This window comes from Pollachius pollachius (assembly GCF_949987615.1).
Source record: "Pollachius pollachius genome assembly, chromosome: 14".
NCBI lineage: Eukaryota > Metazoa > Chordata > Actinopteri > Gadiformes > Gadidae > Pollachius > Pollachius pollachius.
The window spans coordinates 6,300,124-6,322,287 of record NC_136947.1 but is presented as its reverse complement, the minus strand read 5'-3'; the positions used below and the strand labels follow the sequence as shown (position 1 = coordinate 6,322,287).

At 45.8% G+C, this 22,164-nt stretch overlaps 1 protein-coding gene across 1 annotated transcript in view; it reads right to left on the bottom strand.

The window, feature by feature from the left end:
- Positions 1 to 18,006, bottom strand: part of LOC307086013 (cadherin-2-like) — a 62,074-nt gene extending 44,068 nt beyond the window's left edge. The window contains exons 1-2 of the mRNA XM_079751015.1: positions 17,857 to 18,006; positions 15,982 to 16,090 (exon numbers count right to left, since the gene is read on the bottom strand). Coding sequence (XP_079607141.1) covers positions 15,982 to 16,090; positions 17,857 to 17,913 — 166 coding nt within the window. The 5' untranslated portion in view covers positions 17,914 to 18,006. The remainder of the gene's footprint in view (positions 1 to 15,981; positions 16,091 to 17,856) is intronic.
- Between the last annotated feature and the right edge of the window lie 4,158 nt (positions 18,007 to 22,164).

Genomic DNA, 22,164 nt, shown 5'->3' with positions numbered 1-22,164 from the left:
CTGCAGCGGAGATGCTAGTACATATTCTGTTGCATTCTGGGCAGCGGGTGGATTGGGGGGGGAGTGGGGCAGGAAGGAGCTAACGTGACAGCTGTAGCGGCCCAGGACACCGGGAGGATCTGGAACCACAAACATTTGTCTTTCTGCTCCACTGGAATCCACATTAAGGGGGTCGTCATCACCGCGGCGACCCCCGGACTGGCTTCCATGGCAGCTGTCCATAGGGTTCAGCGCAAAGGCAAACAGCAGATAGGACATTCAGAGAGCCAGCAAGAGGCCCCTCTGTGTATTACTGTTAATGACCAACCGAGAATGAATCACAACCCAAATTGAGGAGATTTACAGTCACTTAGGTTGAGGTAAAACAAACAAAAGTCATCGTCTTAAGCCTATTACAGATAGAATAAATAATGACAGAGAGACACATGGGCCGGTAACATGAGAAATCCCCAATTGCCACGCAGATCACTCATGTTGAATCACCAAGGTTACCTGATATTACATCAAATAGTGAAGCCCTTGGTGTTGTCCCCGCATGTGTAGCACTCAATCAGCCCGGTCCTCCTTGAGAGACACACGTTTCATCGGCCCTTCGGGACCCAACCTTTTAAGATCAACATTACATGTGGCACACTGCAAACTGCGCGGGAGTGGAGCCCAGGGGTAGATCTGAACACGGATAGACAGCTGGTTCAGGGACCTCGGACACAGAGAGAGAGAGATTTCCGAGGAAATTCAGGCTTCTTTCTTTTGTTTTTTTTTCCTTTTTACGGCTGTTGAATTGTGGGCAAACGGCGTAGAGCATCTCTGGTAAGAACATTAAAGAGCTTTTACGAGGCGGCCGGCCGACCGACCAACCCCAGGTCTCCTTTAATGAAGGACAGTGTCCAGCCCTCTCTCTCTCGCCCTTTACGGCACCCGGCCTCTCGGCCCTCGGAAGGGCTCCAGACACATAAGGGACATCTGGCCCTTCCATCTCCAAACATGGCCCTTAATGGCCAATTACAAACTCCGGGGCCGGGGAGCAGGGTACGCTTTATGGTTTCCGATGTATCCAAAACAAGGATTCCTCCGTCTATCATGGCCACATTAGCGTATATGAGACAGGAGGGCCCATCGGACTTAATAAGGCTTATCCTTTCCCGAGCATGGCCATTAAACTTCCTGACCCAACCCACGCAAAACCCCGGCCATCAACTCCCAGCCTGGCGGATTAAACAAATGATTGTTTTTTCTCACCGGTAGCAATCATGGCGTTAAATAAAGACATTTAATGGTCAGGCGACTGAATGTACTTCCCGACCCCCGCTTCAGACTCGACTGGGTTCAAAGAGATTGAATTAGCATGACATACTGTATGCAAATTAGGCCTTCAAATCAAGATGGCCCCCATAAATACTGCACGAGTAGTCACGTCATCTAGTGTGCTAGATGTTGACCAAAAACAAGAGTGTTACTACTGCTTTACTCTACCCAATGTGTGGCAATTGTGGGCTCCAAGTGTTGTGCTGGCCTTTTCTGGGCCATCTGATTTAAAGCCTGAGGTCAGGTCCTCCTACAGAGACGGCTGAGAGGACAGTTACAGGCAGCCAATAGCGTTGCCCCTGACAACGCATAGCTCCTGCCAAGTTTGGGCCCCGTCAGCTTCAAGTTCCCCTTCTTCTCCTTTTCAGACTTTCCCCACCCCCGTCTCCTTCCCCCCCTTTTTATTTTCTAGTTGGGGGTTCCCAGTCATTATTAAGTCCCCTCCCCCTTTGGTTGCAAACACAACAGTGTTATCCATGTCAAATCCATTTGAAACAGCCCGGGGAAGTCAATATGGAGGCAATTGATTCTCTCCCTTGAATATGGAACACCTCGTGTGGAAAAGCCCAAGCAATAGCTCCAATCATCACAAAGTACAAAAGAACGTGGGGGAAAACCGAAAAAGAATTGTGCTGCATGTTCCCAGAAAAGGGATTCTGGTTTGATTTCGAAAAATGTAGTTTGGTCTCTTCACAGTTGTGAATAATATGGTCTATGCAATATCTTTTTGTAATCCACTTTTAATTGAGAGTGATTGATTTCAAACAGATGGCCTTTACATCTCGCAGTGCAAGTGGAAAAGTCCAGTAAACCTACACTCTTTAAAGCAAAAAGAAAACACTTCTGTTCAAAGCAAGCACATTAAAATTCCAGTAGCGCCTGTGTCTCCACAAAAATACAAACATGTAATGATTTTTTTTTATAATAGAATAAAAAACTCTTCAAGTGTTGATAAGCACACAGCCACTGAACAGAGCATTTTTGTAATAACACGTTAATCCGCTAAAACTGTATTGAAATGTTTAGCAGAGCGGGTGCAGTGCAAACAGCGAAGCCAAGGCAAGAGAAGCATAAAATAATAGCATATGAAGCATTCCATTTCAGAGACAAAGAGGTCTGAGAAAAATGGAAATAAAATGAAGAATGAACACAGATAAAAAGGGAGACGAAACAGTAGACGAAAAAAAACAACGAATGAATAGCGTCGTCCAATTTTCGTAGAGCCAAGTCATTTTTCGCAGGTGTCCTCAACTAATTAACACCTCGGCCCAGCCTCTCAGCCTCCTGTCTTGAGCCACAGGTGTGACGAGATCAAGGTGTGACCCGATGAAACACACACTGCCAGTGCCAAACGGTTATTTCCTTCCACTGATAGTCTTTATCTCTTGCCCCCCCCCCCCCCCCGCACCCCTTCCTCTATGCCTGAAAGCAGGCATGTTTAGGCAGTAGTCTCATACTAAAAATAAACCATTATCCCCAGTTGGCTGGACCACTCGCTGGACGTGTTGCATCGAAAAAGGAAAAAGAGAAGAAAACAAACCGAGGAGAAACGGGCTCGGTCAGTGTCGGCGCTCTGTGTATCACCGTATGATGAGCTTAAGTTATGCCAGGGAGCAGAGGAGCCGACAGAGGTAAACATGGCATCAAAAGGTGAGCTCGTGTTCCACCACCTGTACTCCCTGCAATTTCACCCAGTGGGTCCCCAGCCTACCCCCGTGGCCGGAACTGGGGGGGGGGGGGGGGGGGGGGGGGAGAGTGACAGTGAATACTAACCGCCAGCACCTCCGTCTCCCCCCGTCTCCCGGGCTACGGAACGTGGGACGCGCTGCAGAATCATAAATGAGCGACTTTGACAGAGAACACACCGGCTTAAGAGGGAGGGGGGTGAGGGGGGGAAGGAGGAGGAAGAAAAAAAGAAGAGGATGAAGGATGAGAGGCAGAGGCAATGAATTTAGAGGTTGGGGATTTTCGATATGACAAGGGTAGTTATTTGCTGGCAGCAGCAAGCCCTCTACCAACAAAGGGCCTTTCATATTTCCTGTGAACAGAGACAGAGGCTCCCATTAATCCCTGGGGGAGGGCTCATCTTCAGGCTTCTCCTCCACACATAAATTACTCTTCTTATGCCCTTCCTTCTATTAATGCTCTGTGTTTACAGCACGGGACGTAAAAAAAAAAAGGAGCGGGCAAAGAGTTGACGAGCCAGCGGCACGTCGTTAATGGGCAAGGCTACTTTTGAAAACCGTTATGTCGGCGTTAACTCATCACACATGTGCCAACATTTGCTTTGCACACGGCCAGTCAGGAGGCAGTGGCGACCACACTTTTTACAGCTGCCCCCTCCTGCTGTCCCCATCTCCATCAGTCTGTCCATCAGGCTCTCCCTCGCTCCATCACTCTCTACCTCACTCCATCAGTCTCTCCCTCCCTCTGTATTGGCGATATCTCTCGCTCTGTCAGCATCTGTGCCATCTACCACGCTCTCTCTCTCTCTGGCTGTCTGGTGGTGCCATGTCTGATGGTGCTATCTTTCCATCTCTCTCGGTGTCCCTCTCTCTCAGTGCTGTGCCATCTCTTTCCCTCTGTGCCATCTATCCCTCCCTCACTCAGTGTTGGTGCTATCTCCCTCTCTCTCTCCGTCTACCCCTCTCTGTTATCTCTCTCTTGGTCTGTCTGCCTCAGTCTAGGTGCTATCTCGCTCTCCCTCCCTTCCTTGCTCTCATTCATATCAAAAGAGTAAAGGGAGTTGGCGTAGGGCAAAGCTCTGCCCAGCTGTCGCATTTTTTTAGCAGATGAATTCCCCCCTCAGACTTCCAGGGAGCACGCCAATCCCCACTTATCCGGTGCAGAATGGCGTTTAACAGTGGAGCACAGCTGCCTGCATACACACGCTCAGACCCCTCGGTGGTCTGCTGTAAGGCAAGATAAGCCACTAAGGAACTCCTGCCCTGCCTGTATAGCATTCTCAGGATGGATTTAGAAAAAAATATTAACAGGAGGGGGGAGGGGAGAGAGATAGGAGGGAAGAGGGAGAGGAATGGAGGGAGGAGGCAGAGTGAGGGAAAAAAAATCCTACTGGTGTGGGGGCCTGGTGTCAGGGCAACGTTACTTCAAATGGACACCAATCGATGGAGGTGCAATCAGGTTTTGCAAGCGTGCGCTGGACGGGCCAATAAATAAAGGCCGGGGCTTATCATGGGCTGGGATTGGTGGAGATAGGCTGAGCGGGGGCCAGGCACTGTCTCAGCTAGGGACGAGTGTGCATGAAATAACAGACTCCATAAAAACCAGCCCTCTTACCTAGAACAGCATGCGGCACACTTTCAGCCGCCACACCGCCCCATTCCCCGGTGTGAAGGAGCTGTGGCATTACGGCTTTAATAGCTTCCATTCTTTTTGTTGAGCCTCCTTGTAAAAAAAAAAATGCCATGTTTCATAAAAAAACAAGCCATGTTTCTTTTTATCTGCCTGTGTTATAGAAATGCAGGTAGTGTGGAGCAAGCGGGCGTGGACCATGGCCGATGTGGATTCTGGGGGGGTTTCGCTAGCTGCTAGCATAGAAATTCATTGAGACGGTCCCCCGTTTTAGGAGCAGTGTGGAACCAAGGCCAACCTAATCATTCGCAAACTATGAATCACGGCAGTGTGCACAGCTGTGGGCATGACAATGCACTTGCAAGGGAGGGTGCGCGCTTGCGTGCAAACGCATGGTCTCGAGTATCAAACACAAGGGTGGGTTTTAAACACACTCCATCTTGTATTCATAAAGCCACAGATCTCTTTTACACATCGCCATGTCCTGAAGCACATTGATCATGGAGGTGTAGAGAGGTAGCATGCGTAAGGAAAAGGTAAAGAAAGAAAACGACAGGTATCAATTATTTTGTATGAAGGAAAGAAACCGTATGTTTTCAACGAAACTTGTGAAAGAGTCATTGCAAACGCTGGTTTAATGTCATTTCTACCTCAAACTCAAAGCAAAAAAACACTCAATGGATATATACCGGCAAGCCCCTCCCTCCCCACCCTGACAATGGCCTGCCCTGCACTGCATGAAAAAGTCCCTCTGCAACGGCTAAGCCCGCTGAATAGAAAACAATGCTTTGTTTGTGTCTCTATGACCTCAGCCCTCCTAGACAGCACATTCTGGGCAGGACACACAGGGGGATATGCAGCCCTTTCACATTCAAATGGGATTCACCGCAGTTGTCTTTTCCCTACTCATCCAATTGGGTGTGCTGCACGGGCATCTAAATGCGTGCACTGTCCACGCATGCCTGTCCGTCTTGCTGTCTGTGTCTGCCTATGCGGCTGTGTGTGTAAAGCAAACAGCCAGTACCAAAAATAATAAAGTCCTGTCAAGCAGATGGTTTATGTCCCTGGTCGCTCCTCCAGAGGCTTTGAAGGCACGGGGGCGGAGCCTCGCCTCTCTTGTGTACGTTATCCAGTCAGCTGACACCCACTTGTCCTGGACGTTTGTGATGTTTCAGGTCCAAAATAGATTCTCCCATGTAGGCCTTAAGCCCTGCTGCCCTTTTGACCAATACAACCTTTTTTCTCCCCCCCCCTCCCCTTCCTTTTTTCTTTTTCCATGTTGTATATACTGGAGTAAACAGCATGATAACACACACACACACACAGACACGCATCACGTACACACACAGACACCGACACAAACAAGCACGCACAAAGCTTGCAAAGAACATTCGCTAATACAATTGCCATTTCACTTCATCGGCTCACAGTCTGGCTGCAAATAAACAAAGAGTTGAAATATTTAACAGGCTCATCTGAATGAATACCACAGCTGCGGTGGGTGATTACATCTCTGGTCAGGATCTCCAAATGAGGCTGCAGTGAAAACCAAACTAAGTATATGTATGAATCACTGAACAATATAACAGTCTAATGGGCTTCCTCTAGGTTATTAAAAATGCCCTTTAAAGTTAGGACCTAAACGGCGACGGCGTCTAATCTCACACACACACACGCACGCACGCCAACACACACACACACACACACACACACACACACACACACACACACACACACACACACACACACACACACACACACACACACACACACACACACACACACACACACACACACCATCTAATTCTCATTTCCAATGGGGGTTAGGATAGTGGCCCTATGTACAATAAGACGTTAACAGTGGATCAGACTTAGATAAGCCTCCGCAGAGTCAATAATAAATGGTTTTGCTTGAACCCCATTGGGGGCAGTGCGTGTGATTAAATAAACAAGCGGCAAAAAAGCTGGAAAAATAGTCAGACAGCATGTTGCTCCAATATAAATGCATGCCTCCCCCCACTCCTCCCTCCCTCCCTCCCTCGCTCTGCCTCCCACCAGGTCCTCTAGCCTGGGAGCCTAGAGGGAGTGCGGGGCTGAAACAACATGCGGTCAGGCTCCTCCGCCCATGGCTCTGTCGCTCCCTCAAGTCCCTCCTCCTGCTGGACATTCTTCCCATACTCCATTTAATTCAGATGTTGCAGCTTGGCCGGGACAGCCTCCTTTTGTCTTTCCAGCAAACAAAATGGACACATCAATCACGACTGACGAGGGGCAAAAGTAATGGATTTCTGACTGAAAGGAGAACCGTGAAGCCGCGTTGCTGCAGTAGAAGTATAAGTATAATAAATACCTTGAACATCGATTCAGGCTAATTTCAGAAAACCGTTTCTCTGCATCTGATAATCACCCCCTCACTTAAAGATGAGCTATTGTAATTACTGCAGCGCTCACGCTAATCTGCCAGTCAGTACACGTACTGCATCTTGATGGAGAGCAGAGGAGCGTGGTGAGGTTCGGTCTCACTGCTGCCGCCCATGCCCCCAATTCCATCTCTGACGGGAGACAATTGGTCAAAGTGTGAAGGGAAAAAAGAAATGTGATTTACATTTCCAGAAGAAGAGGAAAATTGGAGATTAAAGTTGCCCCATAGGTTTTATTCAAAGTCCAGGCAGCCTTAATAAGCCCAATTCATTCTCCTCCTGGGGCCTTGCTCCCTCTATCACTAGTGACAGGCGTGAAAGGTCAATAACCTTGGCCCACAGCCCTCATATGGTTAGCAATGCCATAAATTAACGGCGGAGGCCGTTATTCCAAACTCCTCAAGTCACACGAAGAAAGCTTATCTTCTACAAAGGCCACAGTGCTTAGAACACTTAGTGGGAGAGTGAGGGGTTGACAGGGAGTCTGTACAAGATTGCACGCTTATTGCATTCCGGTGAGCAATGCGCGGTGGTGGAGTGTTGTTTCGCCAGAACTCTCCGTGGAAAACCATGCTAGACCTGGGGGGGTGCACGGCGAGTGGAGCTACGTGCCGTGACATTCCCTTTAAGTTTGTTCACTCAGTCATCTTTTAGTTTGTTTGCATGCCTCAAGGTTTCTCCCATGATGTCTCGCAGCAGACATGGGGATGGCGTCATGCACTATCCTCGGCTTTCCCTTGAAACTTTGTTTTTCACATATTTCTATATATTATTATTTATTTTCTTTTAATTGCGTTGGCCCGCTGTTTCATCAACAAATTGGTTCATATGGCGCGTTCTGATTTTCTGATGCTCGCTGCGCCCGGGAAGCACGGAGCATGGAATGGACCCTCTGCTTGTACCAGTACTTAGATCCTCCAGTAACCTTGCAGCCCCCATCCGGCTCCCCTCCTGCTGGGACGGTGGTCCAACAGGAAATAAAGTGGCGACATGCTGCACACTCCTTTAATGCCTCAGTAAATATCGACACAGGGAGAGGGGGGATAATATAAACCCCCGTGCTGCCGCGAAATGTGGCTCTCTGGCAGAGGGCGCACGCTGAAATGGAGGCTCCTAAATCGCGCCGGGTCAATCATAATATCCGTGTTCGTGATGGCAAGCTGTGGTGTCAGCAAGGCCCGGTAACGGTAGATCAACCCGGATGGGGACAGGCAATACACTTTGCCACACTCATCAGATGAGCAAACGTTTTGGCGGGGAGAAGAAATACAGTTCACACAGCATGTTCCGAATCACAACAAAGTACTAGATTAAATGTATATAAATCTAGGTGATGAGTTTTCTTTTTTTTACCCCCATCCTACAGACATGACAATAAATATAAATAGGAAAGCAGTGCTGCCACGAGACCAGAGCAAGAAATGATCAATAAAAATGCAGGATGGCAGGCAGTGGTTGTATCTCACGCAAGCCCAAGATACACACCTCGACTTTTAGCTTTGAATAAAAACAGGAACGTATTAAAAAAGGCACAGCCTTCTCAATACATTCAACAAAAGCTGCACTTGAAGCAACTCATTATACACACCAGTGAACACCCTCATCATAGGAAGTCATCATTGGGAAATGCATGTTTTTTTTCTTTTTGTCCGCTAGAATGTTTGACTAAATGCTTCACTGCCGTCCATGTGTTACTCAATTAAGTCCCATCCATCATTCTAGGGAGAGCCGGGGGAGCCATCCATCTCCGGGGTCGAGGTTGGAGGACAGAAGGAGAGAGGAAGGGAGTGAAGGAGTAGGTAAACGAAAAAGAAATAGAAAACGGGCTCCATCAGGCGATATCACCAGATAACAACTGGCGAGTAATCAGAGGGCTAGCATGCAGACAGTGTGGAGGGAGAAGCGCTGCTACACTGAAATCCCCCGCTGGAACACAATAGGTTGTGGAGCCGGCGGGGAGGTGGACGTCTCTTCTGAGGCAGGATATTGGCCTTTGTGAACATGGTTCTACTATCTGGGTCAATTAATGTAGCCTTGCTCCAACTCTCCCTCTCTTTTGTTGTCAGAGGAATAATGGCGTGCCGGTTTGTGTACCCTCTTTACCACAGCATTGGTTTTTTGATTGCAGTGCCGCCGATTGCATACCAGAGTACAGAGCCAGGCTAGTGGGAGGAACATGGGAGCTGGTTTTGCAGCCGCTCAAAAATGCAGCTCTACATTCGCTCAAAGCAGCTCATAAATATATTAATTTGAGTATTAGTTTCCCCACCAGATTGACCCAGCCGAGAAAGAGGACACTTGACCGCATATCTACATTCACTGTGGATCCTTCAGAGAGGCCTGGTTCGAAACAGGTTGTGCAACAGTATCTGGCAGCCAAAAGGCCACACCCTGGATCTGAAAATCAAGGGTGCAGTTGTAAATTCAAATTCGTTCCAGCGCAAACTAAACAATCCAGCCAAAGATTGAAGAAAGCAGACACCGTCGTTGTTTTTTTTAAGGGCTGTGTTTTGCCGGACAGCAGAAGTGCTTATTAGTCATAAACGGCAAAATTCCTAAAATGTGAAAACAAATATTGATAAAAATAAACTATGCAAAGTCAGGACTTGGGAGACATATTATTGCCCCCAGACATTTTATCAGGTAAAAATAATATTAGCCTAGTTAAATGAGGCATACAAGCGATACGAGCCAGAGTTTCGGGTCAACAATGCTATTTATGCATGACCTCATTACATGGCAGGGTCCGAACTTCACCTTCCGATGTCAAGTTGAAACTTCAACATCTCAACTAGAAAACACAAATTTCCAAAAAGTATTTCGCTAGCCGCCATGACCGAGTGCTCAGAGAAGGATTGTTTAGCAAAACTTAATTCATCTTTTCCCTTTTGACAGTCTTTGAGATGGAAGCACATACACTTAAATTTCAAAACCTAAGCAATCGTGTGTCAAGGCCCAGTGGCCAGTGAGGTCTAGGTGTGATCTAGGGCCAAATAAACAATAAAACCCCTGTGACCTTCACATGACGGCGCCGAAGTATTATGAAAGGGGGCGGCTCCTGCAAACTGTAAGCGATCCATCTTGGATTATAATAGAACTATGAATCTCTTTATTAGAAGATTGAGTCCACAAAAGGCCAGGATGACACAAAACTACATAATAAAAAAAACGGGTATCAACCGGGGATTTTGCAGTCAGATAACAGGCCAGTGATTGTGTGTGCTGCTGTTGTTGCATCTGAATGCTAGCATCATGCGTTGACAGCTGTGGCTTTGGACGCGTGGTCCTTAGCAACAGCTGGGGCCTGCGGAAGTCCTAGCTGGAGGAGTCCTCACCACCACAGAGGGCTATCTGAGTTGCACAGGGCTAATTATATGCCAAGGACAAGCGTCCGACACACACACACACACACACACACACACACACACACACACACACACGAGGTGCCTTAACCACTGTCTAATGTCAGTGTCACACAAGCCTGCGGGTGCCCAAGGCAGCAGCTAGGGTCGGAGGGGGGTTATGAGCGATAGGACTAGAGGTGTCGAGAGGCTGGCCGGTCAAACCTCGACAAAATACTCTATCCGTTGCTCGGGCGTATCTCAAGTCTGCCCTCTCCATTGCCTCCAAATTTAAAATGACGATGTGCAGGCTACCTGATAAGGAGGTACTGCTTTAGAGTGAAAAAAAAGGTCACACATAAATAAAATATGCCCTCTTCTGTCACCATGTCTCACCGCCCGGCAATCCCTCCTGGTACAGGCAAGGAGACACCGGGGCGCACGTCCCTCCCACCCCTGACTGGTGCCGTCTCCTTCATAACACATTTACAACGTTATTATTTTAGCGTTATGATAAGGCCCCTGCGATGGAGCCATGGCTACTCTGACAGATGATAAAAGGTTGCCCTAATGTGCCGAGCCTGTGTTTCGTCTTGGTTATATTCCTTGCGGTGCAGTATTGTATTGTCCCTGTTGCTAAATTGCATCAAAAGGTCTGGTTTCAAAGCCATATAGCATGTAGATCCAATCTGCTGCCACACCATGTGGTTGTTATCTAGGCCAGGGCAAAGAGGGAAAAATAAAGCAGAAAAAACAGCCAGGAAAAACAACACAGACAGCGGATGAAAATGTATAGCAGCTGATAACAAAGAATAAAGCAGATTCAGTCAAAAACCCGCCAGCGATGCCTTAGCTGGGAATTGGAGCACAGCCTTCATTCCAATGTATTGATCAGTCCAAACAAAGACCCTGGATTTATTGATCCATAGAGAAAAAAACGGGTGGGGGAGCAATGGACTTGTCTTGGAAAACATTCCTTATACTGGAAGTGCTGCCTCGGCTTAAAACATACGAGGACGGGATTGGGAGGTGGGGGGAAGGCAGGTCCGATCAAACACTTGGCTACACTTGATGTGTCCAGCTACGGAATCCGCATAACAGTGCACGTGAAACATGGAGCAGGCTTTATAAAAGAGGAAATAAATTACACGGGTTCCTTGGTTTTTTGCCCGGTGCTTTGCGCTTTTTCTCATCTTGTCCTCAAGAGACTTCTCTGTGCTTATAGCTCTCATCTTAAACAAGGATTTGAATATTAAAGGAGATATGTTTGACTGGTGAATAATTCAAGACCGGAGAAGACATCAGCTCTCACCTCGTACGACAACGAATGACCTCGATAGCGGGAAGAAATACCTTCAAACGTCCGGCTTCATTGAGAACTGTGGCGTATCGTGTGAAATAACTCATGCGTTTGATCTTACTCTACGTATCAATCATGTCTTTGTTTAAAAAATAAGAACGTATTGGAAGTTGAAATAAATATGCGCAGATGTAAATTATTCTCGTTCTGATTTTTATTAGTGGTTATTATTCAACAGGTAATAAGAACAAAGACTAATTTAGCCAATGGCAGCGTACTGGCACGGCTGCCTGTGCACTAAAAGGTCTAATACTTGGCATGGCTCTACTTTTCCCAATGATAGATGATCAACAACACAGGTCAGTACTCCTTGTTCTAAGGGGTGCTGCGCATTCAGAGAACCCCCTTGGTGAGGGTCAGGACCCCTTTGGCTGGTCTCTCATTCATCTGGAGCTGGCCAGAAATACCCCCCTCCCTCCCTCCCTCCCTCCCTCCCTTCCAGTCTGAGTCACCCCAGAGCAGAAAAAAATGGTTTTGTCGGTTGCCGAGCACTTGGCCCAATTTACAGGAGAGGGTCAGCCGGGGTCACATCTGACCAAACACCGGGGCCTCTCTGACACATCTGGGAGTGGCCCAGGCTGTACCAGGGGCCGTCAAGAATCTTGACACAACGCAGGGAACCAGAACAAAAGCATTCAAATGGACTGAGTGAAAAACATGAATCAGAACCTCTCGCAGGACTTTGTACTTCCCCAAGGTTTCATGGTTATGACTTTCAACTGTGGTAAAGACTAATGAGACATCAATTAATGAACATGAGCGTACCTGCTCGCATTTATGAGTATTTTACACTACTAGTGGAAAGGCCAATTTTTGAGCAACATGGACGGCCTGTACTACAACCTCAAACTGAGTGCGGTAGCATTAAGCCTGAGGAACCACTGCATCATATCATAGCATTAGCATGCCGAGGAATGGCATTTTAAGTATTAAAAGCACAAGCAAGTTACAGTGTGTATATCCAACCCTGCAACACATGTGGTATTTAAATTTGAAGTGCTGTGAAGTGTATAAAAAAAAAAGAAGTGGGATGGGAGGACAGCAGAAAAGCAGCATAAGAGTTTATTAAGCTCAATTAGGCTCTTGGTTTTTCATTAACCCAGTTTTGTAGAGGGACGTCGGTGCTGCATAATTCCCGGTCTGACTCTCATTACAAGCCTGCTTTACGCGTCACATCTCTAAAACCCCGTCTCTCGGCTCTCTGAAGCCCCCCCAGACGCTTTTAGACCAAAAAGAAAAAAGGCAGCAAACCACCTTAGCACATCTGAAATTAAATATTTAACATGTGGAAAAAATTAAAGAAATAAAGATGATTCACTGCATGCAAACATCTAAATAAAAATGAGTCAAGCGCGCTGCTGGAGCCAGGGCCTCGGCTGATCAAACTGCATTCCGTACCTTGTGATATGAGGGGGAGGGAAAGATAAATATCCATGTACGGTCGTTTCTCTGCACCCAGTATCAGGCGTGAGCAAATAGTCTAATCTCTGAAGCAAGGTCATACGGGGGCCCCGAGAGGGCAGACAGTGGGGATTCTACTAAGCCTGACGTGGTTCTTGCATTAGCAAACAATGAACAAACACCCCCACCGCCACCACCACCACCACCACCACCGCTGGCCTGCCCGATGGAGCATTAGCGGGGAGAAGGTGTCAGGGACCCGTCTGCCTCGGCCTTCCCTGACCGTCTTTGTCCAAACAGCACGTTAAAGATTTCCACCCCTGATCAATGGGAAGTTTCCCCAACCGCATCGCAGTAAAACGTACCAGGCTTGGGCTATGATTGAATTTCACAGCAAAACAGTTTAATCACTCTGCCCAAAGATTTCAATCACCGAATACACAGGAAGAGCTTCATTTTAGACAGACAATGTCACCGTTTGCATGTGAATGGCACCTCTATTTGCAGCTATTTCACTGATAGCAGGATGTGTATTCTGCTGATCAATAAGATGGGGGAAAAGCAGGACTTGTGATGCGTGGAGAGATCTCATAGCCTTTCTTCATCCGTGTCCGTTCGGAGGTCACACAGCAAGAGCATGGGAGTCACATTACTGTCACGTTATACCGGCCACTGATAATATTACACTCATATTCTGAAGGGCTCTGGTTTCCGCTACGCGGGGTGCGTGCGCAGGCCAGCAGACGATTGCAAAGCGCTCACTAATAGCTTTCAAAATGAGGACAAGTTGGTGCACGTCATAATGAGCCATCTAGATCACTTCTGACATAACAAGGAAATGCTCTGCGGTTGAGTTGGAACACACAGAAGAGGAAGGAAAAAAAAAAAGACCCCCCAAACAAGATTCACTCAATCCATTCTTATTCATTATTTAGGGCCTTGGGGCGCAATTAAGAAAGATAATGAAATGCAGAGAGGCATTCACACAGTAAAGCATAGTGGCATAATGCATTAACCTGCAGCATGTGGCCATAAAAGGAAGACAAAAAATCCTTAGGCTCCTGGTCAGAAACAATATTCACAACCAGCAGGGTGGAAGCCGATTTGAAAAACTTGGGGCCCCGGTGTCCGCACAGCAGGGGCTTTGTCTTTCAAAACATGCCACAGGAGCCTTTCATTAGCGAATGGGAGTTTCATTAACATCATCCCACGCCGCTGAGCTCTGCTGCATTACAATGACACAGGAGTGCCTCCTCTGTCAAGGAACCCTTCAGCGAGCAGTAGAAAACAGGGGGAAGGGAGGGTAGCAGGGAGAAGAGAGAAAAGGTGGTGGAGGTGGGGGGTTGGTTAAGGAAGAGTCTCTATGGAGGGCTAGAGGGATGGGGTCTGTGGCGGTGGTGGTGGGGGTGCAAACAACAAAAGGGAAGCCGATTACCCCTGGTCATGGCTCATCCACAGAAAACACAGAGGGAAATCCATCACCTCCAGGATCAAACGGGAAACTTGTGCTTGAGGTAAGGTTTGCAACAAGAAAAGAAAACGAGCCCCACCCATCTAAGCCCCCCCCTTTCTCCTTTCCTTTTTGTATTTTCCTTTCACTGCATCCTTTCCTCTGCCCTCTTTTATGGCTATACATTCCCTTCCACTCCTATCCTATCCCTCTGACTCACCCTAACGCCTGCCTGTGAGTTTTAGGGTAGGACTGTGAAATCCAACGCAAGTGAGAATGTTTTCTAGTCCGAATGACCCCAAGGCTCTAATAGCACGTCGGTGGCATATTCCAGCTTTTATTGCTCTCTGTCGGCCTAAGCACTGTTTCACGCTAGCTGCATCCTCACTTCAAATTGCGGCAAGGATGGCTCTCTCGCTCTCATGAAATGGCTTGTGACGAAAAAAACGAAACATTACTCTCTCCCTCCCCCCCCCCCCCCACACACACCTTTCTCGGTTTACAGCAGGATGGATGTGTTAAGAAAATAATACATACCACATCAAAAAAAAAAATGCTGGCCTATAGTTTTTACCCAAAGCGGGGCCATGACCAAGTCACAACTCTTTAAACGATGCATACATTGCAGTAAGGCTCACTGTTCATTGAGTGGACACAGCAGCTGAAAACTGCATTGCCACTGAACACATTCCAGCATGGGTCCATCATGGAACAGTAAGCTTGTAACATGTGGTTTCCTAGCAAAGACGAACTGACAGGAATACCCTACTTAATATACAGTTGGAAATAAAATAATAAAATAAATTGTCATGTGCTTGTCGCAAGGCAAATGAAAATCATTATAAATAATGTCATAATAACATCAATCATTCAGTGAGCAGGCATGCTGGACAAACCACTGAATGGTAAGTTGGCCGACTGTGCTATCTCGGTGTGAGGAAAGTGAGATATTTATGTGGTGTATGCGACTCATGTCTATTCATTACAACAGAAGGTGTGCCTGGTGAAAGAGACAGCATATCATGTTCCAGCTGGCTTTAGCATGTCTTCATAAACAAAGCCAGCAGTTTACGTCAATCTCAAGAACATATACATTTCAATGATCAGCTAATGTATTCCGAAACACAAAAAAAACATCTGCAGTGGAAAAGGTAAAGCAGTAATAAAGTTGAACCAAGCTGCCGGTGGTTTACAAGCCAAACCTAACGACTTGTGAGCCCACACTACTACACCAAACTAATTGTTTAAATATGTCAGCCTTGTTGCAGCCTTCCCCTCAAAGCCGCGAACACAGTTGTATGCCACACACACAAGCATGTGTATGCCCACACATACATTATGAGCATTCAGCAGGGAACAGCTCAAACAAAGCATTATTGCTTCCCTTACCGGTGAAAAGGGGCTCCCCTTTCTCTGCGATATGGGGTAACACTGCATGGTACACATCTTCGGAGAACCCCGGCCGGCACACAGGGGTGCTCCTGCACTCTGCTGCGATCTAAAGGGGGGAGAAGGGGGGCGGTTAGGGGAGAGTCATAAATCAACACTCCAACATGCACCCGCATACCTCTAAAAACGTCTTGGTCACGTTCTGAACTTGCCGTTCTTGTACAAAAGCATCTGTTGTTTTTATAGTGGGGACCGCAATTAGGATAATGAGGCCAAAAGGGTTAAGCATTAGCCAAAAAAGCATGGCTAGGCAAGAACAAGCTCCATTTGTCCTCCAGTGGGCTCTCGCCAGGGGCTGGTACTCCTGGCCAGCACCTCTGATCACTCTACTCCTCTGGACAAACACTCCACATTGAGGCACCGAAACAAGGAACAATAACACCAAGATGCTAACATTACACAGTGTGGAAACCACCCCAGAGTGTATGAATGTTTGGAAAAGCCTGGGAAACGTCAAAATCCCTGTTCCATGGCTATGGTGAAATTTTTTGTTTTAGTTGTCCATTGTTGCATGTGCCCTCCTATTTAATTTTGTACAACATAAATTCAATTTATGTTGAACTAACATAGTTCAACATGTTAGTTCAGAAACTAACATAAGTAAAAATATTACAATTATACTATTTTAAAAGACATTCCAGGTATAGATCTACACTATATGTTCTAACTTAAAAAGGACTCAAATGCAGAATAAGACAAACAAGTTAGATTGAGTCAATAGCAACTGGCATGTGTTCATGTCTACTAGAGAAATCAAGCTGGCCCTAAGGAATAACTAGACCCATGTCCAACAGGGGCTTTTTGGCTGGTCTAATCTGCATGCATTCTCCAAAGAATTTGAAACGAGGAGACCCCAGTGAAAAAGCGCATTGTGGGTATCCGTGCCACTTGCCATTCTTAATCAGTGGAATTTATACCAAAATGCTTGGGGAGGGGGGAAGGGAAACAGCCGCTTTTCGCCTGTTTCCAACAGCACTCTGATTAACAAAATGATCTCCAGGCAATCAAATGTTCGCATTTGTTTTATTTGTAATCGCGTCGTTTCTTTAAATATAGATTTCTGGATGAATAACAATTGCATCGGGGGGACGGAGCAGGCTCCTCGCATGTTGTATATCGAAAGGAGTAGCACAATTGAAACCAAGTGCATCTTCAAGGATACAAATAAATAGCATTTGACCACAAGTCCACATCCAGCTCCAGCCTTACTAGGTGGACGACAAAAGGCAAAACCACATCACAGACACCACATTTAGTTGGATTAACCCGAGTTAGCAAAACTACATCTTGCTAACGCTTGATGGTGGACGGGCAATTAAACCCCAACTTGCTGGCCTCAAATACATAGCCACAACTTGAAGGTCCGTCACAAAAACACCCCAGTGGGAGCCTGTGAACCATCGCTACGAACACCTCATTCGACTTGTATCAATGATGAAGACAGAATATCAAACTACATACAAGGAAAGTAGACGAAACGGGTTAGCTTTTTCAAATAAGACCCACCGTCTACATCCATCCATAGCACGGACAATTCAACCCCCAAAACTGCCGTTAACAATTATTTAGCACTCGAGCCACCCGATATTTTCATCTTGCTGAAATACACAACACGGCTATGTTTTCATTATAATAACACCAGGAAACATGCGAAGTACATGAGCTAGACATGTCCCCATTCCGAACATGGAGAGCACTCGGACGGCGGAGAGCGGCTCCTCGTCACCTCCCGTTAGCGGCAGTAGCATCGCCGCCGCCACTACCACGGAAAAACCGTCCGGTGTAAACTCAACTCAAACACGGCGAACATGTTACCTGCAGTCCGGCGAAGAGCCCCAGCAGAAGCAGACCCCGTCCCTCGATTAAGTACATGGATATCGCGTGTATTGTCCCTCGAAATCGGTGGTAAATATCCGTCTATTACACAGTCTCGTCTTACGACAAAGGCGGCAGCATGTAGCAGCCTCCCCGATCCACTTTCCGCTCAGTTCTGAGATCACGGTCTGGTGCGGGCGACGGCTGGTACTGAGGCTGCTGCTGCTCCCTCCCATGCAGCGCGAGACCGAGCACAAAAGCCACCAGGCGATCTCACTGTCTCTCCCTACCGGTCGTGGTACTCATTTCACTATGAACTGGTTGTTGTTCACGTTTTTCAAAAAGTAACTGTCAGTTGCACCACCAGTCCTGTTTAATACAGGACACATAAAGTATGGGGGTTGTTTTTTTAATTAGGTGAGTGCTGCATGCAGCACTCAACTATTGTTCTTCATACGTTTTATTAGGCGAGTGCTGCATGCAGCGCTGTTCTTCATAAGTTGAATTCTTTCTTTCCTCTTTATTATTCTCTACAAACTTTGGGACCTATCTCCATCCTCAATTGTTCACCTAGGGACTCAGAATAGCTTGAAATCGCGCGCTACTTTTCAGATTTTTAAAATATTTTAGACTTAAGATATTCTTCTTTTAAAATACTATCTTTTTTAACATGGGTGTCAATGGGAGGACGGCAGAGCCGTCCTCTGGTAATTTAACTGTTTAAGACGTAACTAAATCAATTTAACCGTTTATCTTCGTTCAAACCATTTAACAAATCTACACACTTCAGTATCTTCAATAATATCCAAACGGAATTTCGATATCATTTAAACTTTATTCAGAATCACAGTTTTAGTTTTATACCGGCTTCGTTTTCAGTTGGTCTTATTGATTTACGTTGACGCTGGAGCGTGCTGACGTTCAACAGTGTTGCCAGATTGGGCGGTTTTCCCGCCGGATTGGGCTACTTTTGGAGGACGTTCACTGCCTGAACGTAACGGAATTTCGATATCATTTAAACTTTATTCAGAATCACAGTTTAAAGGCCTACGTGCAGGTTAACCGGAAGTTTTGATTAATGGGTACATAAAGCACTCAAAATATGTGTATCATTTATAAAATGTCTCCACAATAGTGTTAAAGTCCAGTTTTTGTAACGGGTGTTTTCTAACGCCATTCGGCGATGACGTCACGTTGGGGAGACGTGGTGGATGGTAGCCTCAGTCTATTACTACAACTATGGCGTCTAAGAGGTGGCAAGAACCACAAATAACATGTATGATGGCCCACAGCCGTATAATTTCGAACCTGTCAGGCGTGACAGGGCGAATGAGGAAATGCCGAGAACTCATAGCGGTCAAAGCCAATTAAATGCATGGTCAGAGGAGAATGAGTGGAGAGTTGCTATCATTTAGCAATGCAGCAACGAGTGCTGGAGCTAGTCAATGAACAGCAGTGCATACAATAACGATACTTTTATTTATTTTTACTGTCAGTGAATAGCACCGAGTGAAAGTCAACGTTTTCTTTATATCTAGTGACAGCGATTATGTCGTTCAGATAAGTACCGGTAAACTTACTCAGAACATCTAGAAATAGAAGGAATAATGCTAGCTATGGGCTAACTTGACAGTCCCACCTGTGAAATCCCCCCTAGATAATCCCTAATTAAATGTTACCCCCGACGTTGTAATAGGTTTTCCGATTAGTTATCCCACGTTTTGATGGTAGCCTACTAGCTCCAGTAACAACATCTTTGCTTAGTGTTTATTTCTAAGCTTTATTTTACCCAGTGTGCGAAATACCCGTCAATATTCGGGGGTTCCCATCTCCGATTGTTGCGCAATACCGATATACATGATTTTGCAGTAGGCCTATAACAATACAATATTTCTTGGATGCAAGACAATTAGTATTTAGCCTACATGATAACACACACACGCACACACTTAACATTTTTTGATAATCCGATATTTTAAAGCAACACTGACATAGGAGGCTGCATTGGCTAAAGTTGTTTGGGTACACGTTGATTTATAACAAGGAGAGGCAAAGTTGTGCATTACAATGCAGACACGACAATAATTTGCACCAATCTGGCGCACTTAGAAGAGCAATCAACTGAATAAATGGCAGGTATAGCCTATCGGACACGCAATCAGTGCACTTGCAAATGAGTGCCTGCAAGTATGACCGATCGTGGTGTGACATTATTTAACAATCAATCTACCGCAAATACGACCAGAAAAATGTACATTGAACACATACACAAAGCACATCGCCCAACCCGGCCGATGCTGACAGACCACAACAAGCCAAACATCACCACGGCGGGTGTGCTCTCTCTCTCACTCTAGCACGCCCGTACACAATCACTCCAATTTATCCAACTCCAAGGCAAGGCTGCTTCACTACTGCACCGTCCGTTGACGGATCCCCATTGACTTTGAATGGGGACTGACGCGCAATGCATTGTGGATCCGTCCATTCCGTTGGATCCGTTGGCACCGTCAAAAAGTTGAACATTTTTCAACTTTTTCGGCAGCGACGGATCCGTCATCCAATCAGATCACGTATGCAAATGTAAGCACTGTGACACTACTCGGGCTCTGACGACCCTGGAAAGCTCCCCCATCCGTCAGCCACGCCTTCCGACGTCCTTTGACTGACGGTGCAGTGGGCACGAGGCACATGGCTAATTTGCATACGTGCACAGGATTGGCTGGCTCCGCAAGGCAAATAATAGAACATATTTAATTATCTTTCTATCTGTCTATCTATCTATCTATGTACGCATGTTTAGTTTTAATGTGATGTATTTTGTGAATGTCCAGTCAGACTTGTTGTCTCACTTTTCTGTGTGGTCTTGTAGGCTATACTGTGTGAGCCGAATCACCTAAATGAATGTATTAATAAAGACTGGACTAGGCTATCTATCTAGGCTATTAATTAACAATTATTCGCCCAATTAAATGCTTTAGTATATACTACATGTAAACACTCCAAAAAAACAAAAAAGATAACACTTTTTGTTTATTTGTTTATTTGAGTTTTAGATGAGTCATGGGATATTGCCCAATATCCCGAGATATCGATCCAATCAAATTGCGCCATCTTAGGAGGTTCACTGTAGCATATACTAAATATATATAATATCTATGTATTTATCTATGTATCTGTATATCTGCTGAACACTCTCTTACTAGTCTCTACTCTCAAGGGTCTCAATACAGCTTTGGTCCGTGTCTCCCCAACCTGACGTCATGCAATGCATTCCGGGGGACATGAGAATCAATAGCAAACCGCTAAAAAAGTACCTACTTTTTCGTATTACATCCCGTTTTGTGATACTTAACAACATTCAATACAATAAATAACAGTTTAAATCTTTATTACCAACAAGCAAATTGCACAAATTCGTTGGAAAATAAACCCTGCAACACGCCTTTAGGTTTCATAGCGGCTTCGTTTTCAGTTTGGTCTCATTGAGTTACGTTGACGCTGGAGCGTGAGGACGTTCGGCAGTGTTGCCAGATTGGTCAGTTTCTCCCGCCAGATTGGGCTACTTTTGGAGGACGTACAGGCAGTGCTGCCAGATTGGGCTGTTTTTCCCGCTCTATTGGGCTACTTTTAATCACGTACCGGCTCGCTATTCTCTTAAAGACACACACACACACACACACACACACACACACACACACACACACACACACACACACACACACACACACACACACACACATTCTTCAGTTCAATCATTTTACATTTCTGCATTTTTAGCAATGCTTTTCGCTTTTCATTCAGCTGTCACTTTATTTGTTTCCAGCCATTTACATTTTCTTAAATGGTGTGCATGTTTACATTGTTTACTCCATTTAGACTTTTGAACTTTTGTTCAAATCCCTTCACTTGATTTAAGCCAATTAACGTTTCTTTATGTCTTAATCTATGTGGCTTTATTAAAAAATATTTTCAACCTCACTTTGCACTATAGCACTCACCGCATTTTCTGCAGGAAAGGCATTTTCTAGTTTAAGTTGGGTTTGTTTTTACTGTATGACTTTTACTGTATGGTATATTTCTGTGGTATAGACATTTTTGACGTAAACATTAACTAAGGAAAAGGTAATGGCAAGGCTTGTGTTGGGGAAGAGTAGCCTAAACAGGAGTACAAAAAACATCAAATTGATATAGGTGAACTGCTGTTCTGTGAACTGTAATCTGACTATGTCTATTGAATAAAAAATATAGTATTTTAAATCAAAAAATAAAGTGGTATCTCTTCATTGGACTCTTGTCTTTTCATGA